The sequence below is a fragment of the Hyperolius riggenbachi genome, chromosome 9 (genome assembly GCF_040937935.1).
Source record: "Hyperolius riggenbachi isolate aHypRig1 chromosome 9, aHypRig1.pri, whole genome shotgun sequence".
NCBI classification, from domain to species: Eukaryota; Metazoa; Chordata; class Amphibia; order Anura; family Hyperoliidae; genus Hyperolius; species Hyperolius riggenbachi.
In genome coordinates, this window is record NC_090654.1 from 36,014,971 (window position 1) to 36,031,478 (window position 16,508).

Genomic DNA, 16,508 nt, shown 5'->3' on the forward strand with positions numbered 1-16,508 from the left:
GGTGACATGGGTTTTCCAAGCACTGTAAAAGGCTACCAAAGCTCTCCTAATTAAGAAGGCTGAATTTTTTAGGACCCTCAACGCTCTCTATTGCACTCCTGCACACCGTGAAGCCTGCAGACACCTTGCGCTCAATATTGGAGACGGTGACCGTCACTCAAAAAAACATATGCAGGCGTCAAGGCTAAATTCATATACAGGGGAGGGGGAGGGGGGGGGGGGGGGGGTAACACTTTATTGCAGGAACTCAGAGTCAATAAAATAAAATACAAACTCACATCGTGGGTCCATGCACACTTGACCCTTTTGCCTTAAAGACTCTGTAACGAAAAAAGTTCCCCAGGGGGGTACTCACCTCAGAAGGGGGAAGCCTCTGGATCCTATCGAGGCTTCCCCCGTTGTCCTGTGTCCCACGATGGTCTCGCTGCAGCCCACTGAATGCTCAGCCGACAATTTGTCAGGCTGTGCAATATTTACCTTTTCTTGATCCAGCGGGAGCACCGTTGCGGCTCTCCGCTCGGAAATAGCCGATCTCAGTCAGGTCCACTCTACTACGCAGGCACAGGAGACTTGCGCCTGTGCAGTAGAGCGGACAAACAGCGATCGGCTATTTCCACCTATCTCCGAGCAGAGAGCCGATACTACGCCTGCGCTTGAGGCAGGAAGGTAAATAAATATTTACACCCCCGCCATTCGGGGAGCTTTATCGCCGCCGACGTGAGAAGCCTCGATAGGATCCGGAGGCTTCCCCCACCCGAGGTGAGTACCCCCAGTGAAACTTTTTTTCGCTACAGATTTTCGTTAAAACGACTATCCTCTAATGACGGAAGGCTGAAACCTGATCAGGAAGGAAAACGGGCATTCTCTAAACTTCAGTCTGGTGACTTTCTCAGCATTTGCCACTTTATTGGTTATTGTGCAATACTGTATTGATGCGTATTAAAGCAAAAGGGTCCAGTGTGCATGGATCCACGATGTGAGTTTGTGTTTTATTTTATATCTATATGAACTGACTCCTGCATACAGTCCTTGCCAAAAGTGTTGAGACTGTCAAAAATATTAGTTTTCACAAAGTTTGCTGCTAAACTGCTTTTCGATCTGTTTTAGTTGTTTATGTGATGTACTGAAATATAATTATAAGCAGTTCATACGTTTAAAAGGCTTCTATTGACAATTACATGAGATTTATGCAAAGAGTCAGTATTTGCTGTGTTGGCCCTTCTTTTTCAGGACCTCTGCAATTCGACTGGGCATGCTCTCAATCAACTTCTGGGCCAAATCCTGACTGATCGCAACCCATTTTTTCATAATCACTTCTTTGAGTTTCTCAGAATTAGTTGTTTTTTGTTTGTCCACCCGCCTCTTGAGGAATGACCACAATTTCTCAATGGGATTAAGATCTGGGGAGTTTCCAGGCCATGGACCCAAACTTTCAACGTTTTGGTCCCCGAGCCACTTAGTTATCACTTTGCATTGTTCTTCACCAAACTGTTGTTGGAAGAAGTTGCTGTTGGGCGTTTTGGTACCATTCTTTATTTATGGTTGTCTTTTTAGGCAAAATTATGTGTGAGCCCACTTCCTTGGATAAAAAGCAACCCCACACATGGTCTCAGGATGCTTTACTGTTGACATGACACAGGACTGATGGTAGCACTTACCTTTTCTTCCTTACAAGACTTTTTCCAGATGCCCCAAACAATCGGAAAGGGGCTTCATCAGAGAATATGACTTTGCCCCAGTCCTCAGCAGTCCATTCACCATACTTTCTGCAGAAGATCAATCTGTCCCTGATGTTTTTTTGGGAAAGAAGTGGCTTCTTTGCTGCCCACTGTGCGTGCAGATGTGCTCACACCTGCCTGCTGCCATTCCTGAGCAACCTCTGCATTGGTTGCACTCCGATCCCGCAGCTGAATCCTCTTTAGGAGACGATCCTGGCGCTTGCTGGATTTTCTTGGATGCCCTGAAGCCTTAACAAGAATTGAACCTCTTTCCTTTGAAGTTTTTGATGATCCTATAAATTGTTGATTTAGGTGCAACCATAGTAGCCACAATATCCTTGCCTGTGAAGCCATTTTTATGCAACACAAGGATGGCTGCATGCGTTTCTTTGCTGGTCACCATGGTTAACAATGGAAGATCAATGATTTCAAGCATCACCCTCCTTTTAACATGCCAAGTCTGCCATTCTAACCTAATCAACCTGACTTAATGATCTCCAGCCTTGTGCTCGTCAACATTCTCACCTGAGTTAACAAGACGATTACTGAAATGAGCTCAGCAGGTCCTTTAATGACAGCAATGAAATGCAGTGGAAAGGTTTTTTGAGATCCAGTTAATTTTCATGGCAAAGAAGGACTATGCAATTCATCTGAACACTCTTCATAACATTCTGGAGTATATGCAAATTGCGATTATAAAAAATGTAAGCACCAACTTTTCTAATTTCCAATATTTTTGACAGTCCCAAAACTTTTGGCCAGGACTGTATGTGTTTTTGGGTGATTGTCACTGTCTCCAATATTGAGCACAAGGTGTCTGCAGGCTGCACAGTGTGTAGGAGAACAATAGAGAGCACTGAGGATTATTGTTCATCTTTGACATACGGTTACATGGTGGATTGGAAAACCTCTGGCTGCTGAGTGATTATATAAACGCAGTGTATTGATACTACATCTACATACTCCAGGAACCTTTTAGGACCGGCTTCATGCCCGGCAGAGCTCACCTGCTTGCAGTCGGACGCCATGAGGTTGAGGCTGCTGGTTGACACGGTGAGGGTGATGGGCATCCCAGCAAACTTCAGGTTACACTTGCCCAGGATGGAGTTAAGGGCGCGGCCTCCCGTCTGTGAGACACAATCAGACAGATCAATAGAGACGCCGCATACCATTCTGCTTGATTAGAGAGGTCTGGCATATATCACACTGAGCCCTCCCCCCCCCCACCTCCCGCCTCACCACACCCGTCCATTAACAGCAACAAATATTGATCAGGCCCCGTTATTAGCCTCTTTAACTGCTGCTCTGCCCGAGGCCTCTGCTGCTCTGGATGGTGGATGAACAATAAACTGCGGGCTCCACCTGGGAACAGCGACTCGGCAGGAACAAGGATTTCCTGTTCCACTTCCCAAAGCAGAACCCCTGGGAGATCAGGCTCCAGTGACGCTGCCGTTCCCAGGCTGGGAGGCTGCAGAGACGTTCTCAGGATCACGGAATCCCAGGCCTGACATTATAGGATCTCTGAGGCCTGGAACACCCTAGGAATCACTGCAGCACTTTAAAGTCAACGCACCGCTATGTGCAGTGATTTATAGGGCGATTGGGCTCACAATTTCCGACGCTTAGAATCGCTGTACAGTAAACTGTACAGCGCTTTCGATTAGTGTGTCGCATTTTTGTTGTTCAGTAAACTTTATTATACGTACCTGGAGTCTGGCTTCCATCCATAACCCCGCCTCCTAAAGGAGGATGTCATAGGTGCTTCTCTAGGACCAATCAGAGAAGTGTCTGTGACCTCTTCTGTTAGTAGAAGGGGCTATGGACAGAAGCAAGCAGCTTCAACAACTCATTTTCATTGGCAAAAACGGTTTTTGGGAATCGCCAGCGATTGTCGGCAATCCCAAAACGCTGCCAAAAAAAAAAAAAAAAAGAAAAAAGAAAAAAAAACAACACGGTCTTGTCCCAGCTCTTAGGGAAGGATGCTTCCAAAAGAGCCTATTCAAACACGTGTTCTTTATGGAGTCTCTCTCATGGTGGCCACACAAAACACAACACTACTTTTTATAATTCTTTTCAAATCAAATGTTCTGATTGTAACATTTAAAAAAAATCTGACCAATGAATATGTGTCCCCAGTTAAGAAAACAAAGGGATTGAAAAAGTTGCTTGGATTTATAAATCAAGACATTGGCAATCTGTCCTACAACTTTACATTTTTTTTATACAAATGGATCAGAAAAATAAGCCATTCCCAATTGCCATATAATGAAAAAAAAAACAAAACAAAACAAAAATACAGGAGATTTGAGAAGATTATTTCCCTTCCCAAGCCTGCAGTGTCAGTCCACTCCAGAACCGGGACAAGGTCTTTCAGCGCCCAAGGGTGAGACACCATAGTGCGCCCCTCCATCCGTCACACACTGATTGCTATTGGATTAGGAGGAGCCCCAGGGCCCCTCAACACCGTAATCTCTAGTTATCTGGCTTGCAGTCACTACCATGTATCCCTTTTTCTTATTTCTCTCTGCTTTAACCTCCTTAGCAGTATGCCCGACACTTAGTTGGGCATGCCGCTGCAGAGGTTTTGCTGCGATCGGGACCTGACGGAATTTATCCATTTATTTGTGTCCATTAGATACTAGCAAGCACTACGCTAGCTAGTATTGTCTGCTGGCACCCCCCGATTGGCCGCAATCCCCCCCCGATTGCACACTAGATACATTACCAGATCCAGCGATCTAGCAACCTCCTGCTTAGCTCCGGTCCTCACTATGGGGAGGATCGGGACTGCGCATGAGGTCGGTGAAGTCAAACCATCATGTACGATCCTCCCCATAGTGAAGACTGGAGCTGAGCGGGGAGGCTGCACCTATCGCGGGATGCAGGCAGGGTAATGTATCCAGCAGGCAATCGGAAGGGGGGGGGGGGGGTGTTTCTGGTGGTGCCGGCAGCCTACTGCTAGCTAGTATGTAATGGACGAATTTAAACTAATACATTAGCACGGGGGGGGGGGGGAGACTGATCATGCAAAACCTGAGCTGAGTGAGTTGTGTGCTCCCTCCTACACTGCGCCCTGAGGCTGGAGCCACTCTCGCCTCTGCCTCGGCCCTGGTCCACTCAGTGCTGCTGGGTGCATCAAACCAGGGGAAGCCAGCTCAGCTGTCTTCAGATCGTTATTTACCAACATAACCAGAGAACACTGTAATGCTTTCTGCAGACCAGCTGGTACAACAGCTCTCTAGTTCCCTGTAGCAGGGCAGGTTAGAGATAAAAGATTTGTGTACTGCAGTTTACAGAGAATAATAGCAGGAAGTAACAAAAACCATTTCATAACTAGCTATCTGATTTCCGTTTGGCCACAGAGGCACTGTAGTGAAAAAAAAAACGGCTTATTTTTACAATATTCATTTATACATTATTTAGTCAGTGTTTGCCCATTAAACACAGAAGCGACCGCAGCACCTACCTAGGCTTGAGTGTGCTAGGGTCTGAACAATACACAATGCAAAGGAGAGAAAGAAACCCTTCTCCTTTGCACAGCATTTGCCCATTGTAAAATTTTCCCTCCCCCCTTATTTAGATTCTGAAATGTATCACTGGTGGTGACATCTTTAGTTCTGTCAGGTGATCTGTACGGAATGTTCATTACTGAGAGTTCTATGCACAGAGGGAGATATTGCTTGCTCGGTAGTTGGAAAAAGCCGTTATTTCCCACAATGCAATGAGGTTCAAAGACTGCAAACTGTAAGGACCATAGTCATGACATCACACTGTGGGAGTGGTTTCACCCCGATGATCTATTTGAGAAAGGTAAAGATTTTTCATGGGAAAGGTGGCATCAGCTAGTGATTGGGATGAAGTTCAATCCTTAGTTATAGTTCCTCATTAGGCAGGGAACACACTTGTCTTTCAGTTTTCTGCATAAGTTTTCTGCACACCAAGTGTGTTTCTATGCAGAAAAACGTGCACATTTTTTCACAGCAGCTAATAGAATTGATACAAAAAATACGCAGAACCATGATGCAGAATGTCAGGTTTTTTTCTGCGCACGAAAAACACAGTAATTGTGAACTAGCCCATTGATTAACATGAGTTCTCGTTTTTTTCTGCACAGAAAACGCGTACAAAACAGTCAAGTATGTTCCCTGCCTTAAAGAGGAACTCCAGTGAAAATAATGTAATAAAAAAGTGCTTCATTTTTACAATAATTATGTATAAATGATTTAGTCAGTATTTGCCCATTGTAAAATATTTTAAATCCCTGATTCATATTCTGACATTACATGGTGACATTTTTACTGTTGGCAGGTGATGCAGCTGCTGCATGCTTTTTTGGCAGTTGGAAACAGCAAGGTTCCCAGACAGGAAACTGCCAGGAGTACGTACTCAGAATTTCTTTGTGGGAGGGGTTTCACCACAATATCAGCCATACAGCGCCCCCTGATTGTTTGTGAAAAGGAATAGATTTCTCATGTAAAAGGGGGTATGAGCTACTGATTGGGATAAAGTTCAATTCTTGGTCGGAGTTCCTCTTTAGGCTGTAATGGCCTTTAACCAGCAACGTGCATTTATACATTACCTGTCTCATGTCGCTCACTGCACGGTGCCCATCAGTCTTCTGCTTCCTCCTCCATTTGCGCCTGAAACATCACCGGTATTTAGCACATGGCACGTGTGACATCACATGCTAAACACCGGCGGCATGTGAGGCGCAGACGAAGAAGCGGAAAGCAAAAGAAAGGCAATGTATAAATGCGCACACTTTTATACACTAGGGGGCAGCGGTGAGGCGGCGGATGCGGACGATTCCCAAGAGATTTTATGCTGAAATTGATTAGGAATTGGTCTGTGGTGTATGGGCTGCCGACAGATTTCTCTCTAATCAGATTCTATCAGAGAAAGATCTGTCTTTTGGTTGAATCTGCCCATCATCTCCAGATGTATGGTTACCTTTAGGAGGTAGAGGATCAGCAGGATAGCCAGGCAATGTGCATTGTTTAAAAGAACATAAATATGTCAGCCTCCATATGTCTCTCAGCATGGGTGCCGCGTGTCAAGTTGTTTCTAGAGTAACTGCCACCCACATATAGCCACTGCTGGTAGATGGATTCGTGAATTTACACACTGGTAGTATACAGGACTTCTCTATTGGCAGCTCCACGGTGTCAGCACTCACCTTTCTCCTCCGCAGAGCGCCCTTTGCCCCAGGAACCGCATCACACACCAGACTAATGGCTTCTCTGCGGACAGAGACAAATACATCAGATTGGTCATGCATTACATGTTATTATACTGCAGTTATGTAGCTCAATTAAGACCCTTTCAAAGATATTCCTATGGAGCTTCTACATCTACATTATTTCCTTTATTTCCTTTTAAACAATACTAGTTGCCTGTCAGCCCTGCTGATCTCTTTGGCTGTCTGAATCACACACCTGAAACAAGCACGCAGCTAATCTAGTCATACTTCAGAACACCTTATCTGCAATGCTTGTTCAGGGTCTATGGCTGAAAGTAAGAGACAGAGAATCCACAGGACAGCCAGACAATGTGCATTGTTTAAAGGGCAACTGAAGTAAGGATATGCTGCCATATTTATTTCCTTTTAAACAATACCAGTTGCCTGGCTGTCCTGATGATCCTCTACCTCTAATTCTTTTAGCCTTGGACCCTGAACAAGCATGCAGCAGATCAGGTGTTTCTAACATTGTCAGATCTGACAAGATTAGCTGCATGCTTGTTCCTGGTGTTATTCGGACATCACTGCAGCCATATAGATCAGCAGGGCTGCCAGGCAACTGGCATGGTGGAAAAGGAAAGAAAGGTCAGCCTCTGTATCCCTCTCACTTCAAGTTTCCATAAAACAGAAAAGGCCTGCAAAAAAACACAGCAGGTGAAGTGTTCACATTCACCTGCAGCAGTACATGGAAATACTGGAAGAACTCACACTACACACCAAATGCAACACAGCAAACCAAACTATATAGGGGCTCCACTAATGCAATTCTAATACTGTGGTGGTGGTGGGGGTGGTGGGGTATTTGAGGGGCTACCCTTCTTTGCTCTGTTAAGATTAATTACTTCCTCAGACTTAGCAAAGCCTTTGTTGATTTACTAATTTTAGCCATCTAGCCATTATGGACCTTATTTAAGAGGTTACTAGGCATGCGGCGTCCGGTTGTTGCAATATTGAACACAGATTCCCCTGCGCACGAGATCGAGCACTTCTGAGCAAGATCTTAAAATCGAATCGGATGGTCCATCGAGCTGCAAAATCAGCCTTTACTATGGTTTAGATCAGAAAATGTGGATTCATCAGCTGGATACTCAAACCACAATAATAATAATAAACAAAGAGCTTGACTGATGTATTCCAGAGGGCTATGGCACCAAGACTGTTAGTGGGACAAGTCTTTACACTAGCGGTTCTGGATGTATGCCTGGCTTCAGAGGCATAAAGAGATGATTTGCATATTCGGGAGTGGTGCATTGTGGGTAACCACAGTTAATCACTTAAAGCTGAATTATCACAAATACCTTCTGTTTTAAGAAGGCAAACTACAGTGAGCATTGGCTTTTTAATCTCTTTTAGTCCCCTATACTTTCCTAGTAGCTTTAGGTCATCCCGAGTTGCTTGTGTATTCTGTTGGTCCGGTCCCAGCCCCCATCCCTTACAGCCATATCAATCCCTGCCATGTACGGAGGAGCACCAATAGTCTAAAACAGGCTGTCTGCATGTGGGGTTGGTGTGGCTTTATAAGCTTGCTATACACCAGTGGTTCTGGATGTAAGCCTGGCTTCCGGGGCATAAAGAAATAATTTGCATATTCATAACCATAGTTAATCACTTAAAGCTGAATAAAAGCAGAATTATCACAAATACCTTCAGTTTTAAGAAGGCAAACTATAAGCTTCTTCAAATAACAATAGCAAAACAGCAGAAATCTGTAGCTGCACAAACAAGTATTATAGCTGCTATTAGTCTCTGCTAACGCCAACCATCCATCTATGAATAAAGACCACCAGTAACAACATGTAGCTGCATGGTGTATAGTAGGAGTGTATGATGTTAAATGTCTCATGTGCTATAACAGTTACACACAGTATATCCTGTGAGGGAAGGGTTACTAGCATGACAAGACCCCTCCCGTCTTGTCATGTGACCACCAGGTCTTACCGTGTCACTTGCGTCCGTGTATTGAAATCCAAAGCTCGCATAGATTGCAGAACTTCTACGCAGCCCATATACTGAAAGACAATATAAAATGCTCAGTCAGAGCAATCAATAAGCTCAATCATAAATATAGTACAGACAAAGGACAGGATGACATGACGAAGACATAGAAGCAGAGATACAGGAAGAGGGACAAAGACGAGTGAAAGTTTGGTGGATAGACACAGGAAGAGAGTGGAGTAGATAGAGGAAAAAGAAGGGTCCTAGCAGAGAATTCAGTTACAGAAGCTTTGTATTTTTTTTTCATGATGATATCCAAAATATTCGATCACTCTGATCAAATCTTCTAGAAATCAATGCTGTGGGTGGCCCAATCAATCTTTCAGCTGAGCCGAAATCAATCGAATCAGTCAATTGCATTGGATGGAAGATATTGATCGATTGGTGGCGGGACTTCATCCAACAGTGCAACGCTGTGGTTATATTGGTATTAAAGCGGACATGAACTCAGGATGTCCTCTCTGCTCTAAAATATACACAACAGCATAATAACCTTTAAACTAAGAATATTACTTTGTTACAGCTGATACAAATTCTAAAATAAATTTGCACGGTTTCTACTTCCTGATTCATGGAAGCAGACATATTGTTTACGCCCTGTGCTTTCAAATAGGCTTATCTGCCATAGGAAGTCATGTGACACAGGGGGAGGGATCAAATTACAACTAGTGATTAAAAAAAATGAGGGGGAATTAGACAGGCTAAACCAGGCATGGGCAAACTTGGCCCTCCAAGTGTTCAGGAACTACAAGTCCCACAATGCATTTGCCTTTATGAGGAATGACTGTGGCTGTCAGACTCCTGCAATGCATTGTGGGACTTGTAGTTCCTTAACAGCTGGAGGGCCAAGTTTGCCCATGCCTGCTAAACTCTAAATACATACAGGTTGCATTTCTCTGTTTTCCTTTTCTCCAGTGCAAGAGATCAGGTCCACTTTAAATAGATTTCATGCTGAAATCTATTACGAAATCTGTGCCTAGTGAGTGGCAATAAAAGATCCCTCTCAGATCAGATTTGATCAGACAGGGATCTATCTGATGGCTGAATCCTGTGGCCATCTATAAATGTATGGCCACCTTAAAGGACAACTGAAGCGAGAGGGCTATGGAGGCTGCCATATTTATTTCCTTTTAAACAATACCAGTTGCCTGGCAGCCCTGCTGATCCTCTGCCCCTGAGGGCTCAAACCCACTAGCAGCCTTTTCTAAGCTCTAGTGATTTGAAAAAGCTCTTGCTAATGCAATGCTAGGGGGGATTTTTATAAAATCACATTGCTCAAGTGGGATCACAATCATAGCATTACATTAGCAAGAACTTTTCAAATCACAAGCGCTCAGAAAAAGCTCAGAAAAGTGCTGCTAGTGGGTTCCAGGCCTAAGTCTTTTAGCCACAGACCCTGAACAAGCATGCAGCAAATCAGGTGTATCTGACATTGTTGTCAGATCTGACAAGATTAGCTGCATGCTTGTTTCTGGGGTGATTCAGACACTACTGAAGAAAAATAGATCAGCAGGGCTGCCAGTCAACTGGTATTGTTTAACAGGAAATAAATATGGCAGCCGCCATATAACTCTCACTTCAGCTGTCCTTTACAAAGGGTAGACATGGAAGTAATAGACGTGGAGATACACAATCACACTTGCGCTAGGCATAAACTATGCAACAGGAACACGATCTGAGAGATGGTATAGCCCTACTGGATATCGAATCAGGAGTAGTGAACGTTGTACAATCTTGCACTACTCCATTTTGTTGAAATTTCAACAGAAATTTGCTCAAATATCTTCAGGACCGCCATCACCGGTAATTTTGCACAAATAAATGCAGAACGAAACTATGCAGCCAGTGGTCCCCTGGCCCTGATTGATAAAACTTACCGCCTTTATGCCTTTATTTCCTGAAAGAGAACCCGAGGTGTGTTTAAAGAATGTTATCTGCATACAGAGGCTGGATCTGCCTATACAGCCCAGCCTCTGTTGCTATCCCAAACCCCCCTAAGGTCCCCCTGCACTCTGCAATCCCTCATAAATCACAGCCATGCTGTGAGGCTGTGTTTACATCTGTAGTGTCAGTCTCAGCTGCTCCCCCGCATCCTGCATAGTTCCGGTCCCTGCCCCCGTCCCTTCCCTCCAATCAGCAGGGAGGGAAGGGATGCAGGCGGGGACTGGAGTTCTGCAGGAGGCGGGGAGAGCAGCAGACTGACACTATAGAGATAAACACAGCCAGCTCTGACAAGCTGTTTGTCAGCAGCGTGGCTGTGATTTATGAGGGATTGCAGAGTGCAGGGGGACCTTAGGGGGGTTTGGGATAGCAACAGAGGTTGGGCTGTATAGGCAGATCCAGCCTCTGTATGCAGATAATATTCTTCAAACCCACCTCGGGTTCTCTTTAAGTTTTTATCATATTTCAACGTAAACTGATTGACTGAGGCTCTAGTTTTTAAAACAGTTTTTCTTTGATTTGAAGGATTTATCGAACTACATTTCTGATTGATTAAAAAGGTTGTGTTAAAGGGAACTAGAGGTGAGAGCTATATGGAGGCTGACCTATTTATTTCCTTTTAAACAATGCACATTGCTGGGCTGTCCTGATCCTCTCTGCCTGTAATACTTTTACCTATAGACCTTGAACAAGCATGCAGATCAGATGTTACTGACAAAAATCTGACAAGATTAGCTGCATGCTTATTTCAGGTGTGTGAGTCAGACACTGCTCACCAGAAAGATCAGCAGGGCTGCCAGGCAACTGGTATGGTTTTCAAATAAATATGGCAGCCTCCATAATGTCTCTTACCCCTGGGGTTCCTTTTAAAGGACAACTGAAGTGAGAGGGATATGGAGACTGTCATTATTTCCCAGTTGCCTGGCTGTCTTGCTGATCCTCTGCCTCCGATACTTCTAGCCATAGAACCTGCTCTTCTCTGCTCTGTCACTACACCTCTGCTTGTGCCTGTATGTACAGTGCTCTGTCACTACACATCAGCTTGTGCCTGTATGTACAGTGCTCTGTCACTACACATCAGCTTGTGCCTGTATGTACAGTGCTGTCACTACACCTCTGCTTGTGCCTGTGTGTACAGTGCTCTGTCACTACACCACTGCTTGTGCCTGTGTGTACAGTGCTTTGTCACTACACTTCTGCTTGTGCCTGTATGTACAGTGCTGTCACTACACCTCTGCTTGTGCCTGTATGTACAGTGCTCTGTCACTACACCTCTGCTTGTGCCTGTGTGTACAGTGCTTTGTCACTACACTTCTGCTTGTGCCTGTATGTACAGTGCTGTCACTACACCTCTGCTTGTGCCTGTATGTACAGTGCTCTGTCACTACACCTCTGCTTGTGCCTGTATGTACAGTGCTGTCACTACACATCAGCTTGTGCCTGTATGTACAGTGCTGTCACTACACCTCTGCTTGTGCCTGTGTGTACAGTGCTCTGTCACTACACCTCTGCTTGTGCCTGTATGTACAGTGCTCTGTCACTACACATCAGCTTGTGCCTGTATGTACAGTGCTCTGTCACTACACATCAGCTTGTGCCTGTATGTACAGTGCTGTCACTACACCTCTGCTTGTGCCTGTATGTACAGTGCTCTGTCACTACACCTCTGCTTGTGCCTGTGTGTACAGTGCTTTGTCACTACACTTCTGCTTGTGCCTGTATGTACAGTGCTGTCACTACACCTCTGCTTGTGCCTGTGTGTACAGTGCTTTGTCACTACACTTCTGCTTGTGCCTGTATGTACAGTGCTGTCACTACACATCAGCTTGTGCCTGTATGTACAGTGCTGTCACTACACCTCTGCTTGTGCCTGTGTGTACAGTGCTCTGTCACTACACTTCTGCTTGTGCCTGTGTGTACAGTGCTTTGTCACTACACTTCTGCTTGTGCCTGTATGTACAGTGCTGTCACTACACCTCTGCTTGTGCCTGTATGTACAGTGCTCTGTCACTACACCTCTGCTTGTGCCTGTGTGTACAGTGCTTTGTCACTACACTTCTGCTTGTGCCTGTATGTACAGTGCTGTCACTACACCTCTGCTTGTGCCTGTATGTACAGTGCTCTGTCACTACACCTCTGCTTGTGCCTGTGTGTACAGTGCTTTGTCACTACACTTCTGCTTGTGCCTGTATGTACAGTGCTGTCACTACACCTCTGCTTGTGCCTGTATGTACAGTGCTCTGTCACTACACCTCTGCTTGTGCCTGTATGTACAGTGCTGTCACTACACATCAGCTTGTGCCTGTATGTACAGTGCTGTCACTACACCTCTGCTTGTGCCTGTGTGTACAGTGCTCTGTCACTACACCTCTGCTTGTGCCTGTGTGTACAGTGCTTTGTCACTACACTTCTGCTTGTGCCTGTATGTACAGTGCTCTGTCACTACACCTCTGCTTGTGCCTGTGTGTACAGTGCTGTCACTACACCTCTGCTTGTGCCTGTATGTACAGTGCTCTGTCACTACACCTCTGCTTGTGCCTGTATGTACAGTGCTGTCACTACACCTCTGCTTGTGCCTGTATGTACAGTGCTCTGTCACTACACATCAGCTTGTGCCTGTATGTACAGTGCTGTCACTACACCTCTGCTTGTGCCTGTGTGTACAGTGCTGTCACTACACCTCTGCCTATTCCTGTATGTACATTGCTCTGTCACTACACCTCTGCTTATTCCTATATGCACAGTGCTCTGTCACTAACATTTGCCTATTCCTGTATGTACAGTGCTCTGTCACTACACCTCTGCCTATTCCTGTATGTACAGTGCTCTTTCACTACACATCTGCTTGTGTCTGGCCAAATCCATTTTCTAGCCTTTTTATATGTTCATATTTTAACTTAGATACAATAAAGAGAATTTTTACTGAGTGGTGCTGGAGCTTTTGTGAAACATTGATATTTGAATCTGTTGGCACAGGAGTCTGATCCATAGTATGCTCAAAGACATCTGGTCATTTGGGTGCTGCTTCTATCTGCTTTGGAAGTGACAGAGCACTGTACATACAGGCAGAGGTGAAGCGTTAAGGGCAGAGCACTGTACATACAGGCAGAGGTGAAGCGTTAAGGGCAGAGCACTGTACATACAGGCAGAGGTGAAGCGTTAAGGGCAGAGCACTGTACATAAAGGCACAGGTAAAGCATTAAGGACAGAGCACTGTATTCCAGCAAAGGTAGAGATATCATAACACGGAGTATAAACTATAGAACATACATAAACTGTAAACAGTAAGAGCTCGGCCTTACCCTAACCAGGTAGAAGACTCCGGGACCCATCACTTTGTCATCTGGGTGCAGCCAACCCCGGGTGGGCTTGTTGACAAAGCTGCCATGTCGTGTCCACTCGTCCCCAGCCAGTTGTCCGCCTTCTACTCGGGACTTCCTCCCGCAGCTCAGCTTGTTCATATCCTGAGAGAAAACAGTAAAAGTCCTGCCTAAGTCAGGGCTGTCATGGTTGTCGGCCAGCTCCCCCGGGCTGCCTGTTTCTTTCCCTGCCCCGGAGGAAAAGCTACGCAGGTTCAGCAGGTTGGCTGGGTTAGACAGTTTGAGGTTGGCCATCTTGGGGAAGAACGAGCAGAGAGTCGTAGGGCTATCTTCTGATTCAGAGGACAGCTCGGCCAGAGGCAGCATGGGGGCCAGCGAGGAAGAGGAGGAGGAGTTGGGCAACGAGTTGGCCACCATAATATCCAGGGAAGAAGCTGCCATCCCCGCGCCCAGCACCTCTTCCACCGAGCTGACCGATTCATTGCGGAGGTGGTTATACTTGGTTTTGGGCAAGAGATCCATGATGCCCGTTTGCAGTTTGCACTCAACAGACAGTAGGGGCCCGGGTCTCATAGTCCGGAGACGAGAGACAGAGAATCCACAAAACTGAATCTCAAGCTAAACCACCCGGTGGTACTCAGTCCAACATCAGCAAGTAAAACGATGGCCCTGTCCCTCTTGCCATCATAACTGACAAAAAAGCAGGGATAGATGAGGAATCCAAATAGCTCATCTGTTAATCCAAAGACGTCAAAGAGAGAGAGTGTGTCAGGGCTGGTCTGCAAATCTCTTGCAAAGAGAAGGCATGGCACTCACACCCTCATCGCTGCCCTCATCAATCAATGTATCCCATTAGAGAATCAGATCTCCACCACCAGCCTGGACAGTGGTGGATGCAGCGTATCCTCTCTCCGACACACCCAGAGGAAGGAAGCACGGAGAGAAAGCAGATACTGATGGATCAGAGATGGCAGGAAGAGGTGCTGAAAGGCCTTGCCCAGCATGCAAGGACACTGGCAGCGTGACTTCACAGGTACACAGGAAAGGTCAGCTGATGGGCGTCACGTTCTGGTAATCCACAGGGGGCGAAAGAAAAGCAGTGGCAGAGACAGTGCAAGAAACCAGCGGAAGAAGGGTGAAAGGAAGAGGAGCATGGATGCAGCACGAGAGGAGACCTCCAGCTGTGTGTCACTTCTCTGCAGTCTCAAGAGCTCCTTGCTGTGCAGGCCAAGAGGGGCAGCTAATATATGAATGGAGAGAGGCAACTGCCTGATTAGCTATTCACATGCTCCCAGGAGAAGCATCTGACAGCCAATCGCAGAGGCTCTGCTGACTCACGAGCACACTGACAGGAAGACAAGCCTCGTAGGCTTTAGGTTAAACACGCAAAGATTACAGTGCTTCATTTCCTCTGCTTGTAACTCGAGCCCTGCACCCACCAGCTCTCACGGAGCCATCTACTAATTAGATTTTTACAGCTGCCTCTGGTGGCCAGTCCCAAGAGCTGGCAATCCAGCTGTGGGAGGCATCCAGCAAGGTCACGTCCTGCTGGCTGGAGAGTGACTGCAGTAACCCTTACTCCTGTTGTGCTCTACAGAAGGGGGCTGCCATCACTTGTCACTGTGCTGCTGTTGTCATGGTGAGAAATGGATTTCCTAATGTGATCCAATAGTGGGTTGCAGCCCTCATCCTTCCTACGGAAAGAGATAAGGACAGCACCCCCCTGTGGTGGTGTCGACATACTGCTAAATAGAGAAGGAGTGGGATCTCATTCTAGAAATGATATATAAACCTAGCTCACAAATGTCATGTCCCTCTTTCTTCCTCATTTGTCCCTCTTTCAGGACGGATGTACAGATCTATGTAAATATATGTATTTTTCTACTAAAAACTGTGTTTGACTGCTAACTTTATTCTCATCCTGGATATATCTTGTAATGTCAAATGTTAATATGAAGAAAAACTAGTGATGATAGAAAGGACCAGTGTAGTTTGAATTCTAAAATTACATCTCTTATGATTTTTTAAAGAGACTCTGAAGTCTCCTAAAAATGAGGTTTTTACTTTAAAAACCTCTTTAACATAATTGCCCCTCCTAAAACGACGCATCCCCGCTGCTGTAAACTCCATGAATCACCCCAAACTCCCTGGGGCACATTGCGGGCTCCTTCCGCATAGAGGCAGAGCTTTCGGCTGCAGCTCTGCCTCTATACGCATCCATAAGCGCGGATCGCCGCCTCTCCCCGCCCCTCTCAGTCTTCCTTCACTGAAAGGGGCGGGGGAGAGGCGGAGATA

General features: G+C 45.8%; 1 protein-coding gene across 6 annotated transcripts in view; it reads right to left on the minus strand.

The window, feature by feature from the left end:
- Positions 1 to 16,508, minus strand: part of SHC1 (SHC adaptor protein 1) — a 66,261-nt gene that overhangs the window by 17,997 nt on the left and 31,756 nt on the right. For 4 of the 6 annotated variants that reach the window (XM_068252502.1, XM_068252501.1, XM_068252503.1 and 1 more), the window contains 4 exons: positions 14,196 to 14,357; positions 8,896 to 8,966; positions 6,895 to 6,958; positions 2,726 to 2,845 (listed from right to left, as the gene is read on the minus strand). In XM_068252502.1, coding sequence (XP_068108603.1) covers positions 2,726 to 2,845; positions 6,895 to 6,958; positions 8,896 to 8,966; positions 14,196 to 14,354 — 414 coding nt within the window. In that variant the 5' untranslated portion in view covers positions 14,355 to 14,357. Of the gene's footprint in view, positions 1 to 2,725; positions 2,846 to 6,894; positions 6,959 to 8,895; positions 8,967 to 14,195; positions 15,576 to 15,792; positions 15,813 to 16,508 lie in introns of those variants that run through there. The other 2 variants (XM_068252504.1, XM_068252499.1) reach the window with 2 other exon arrangements.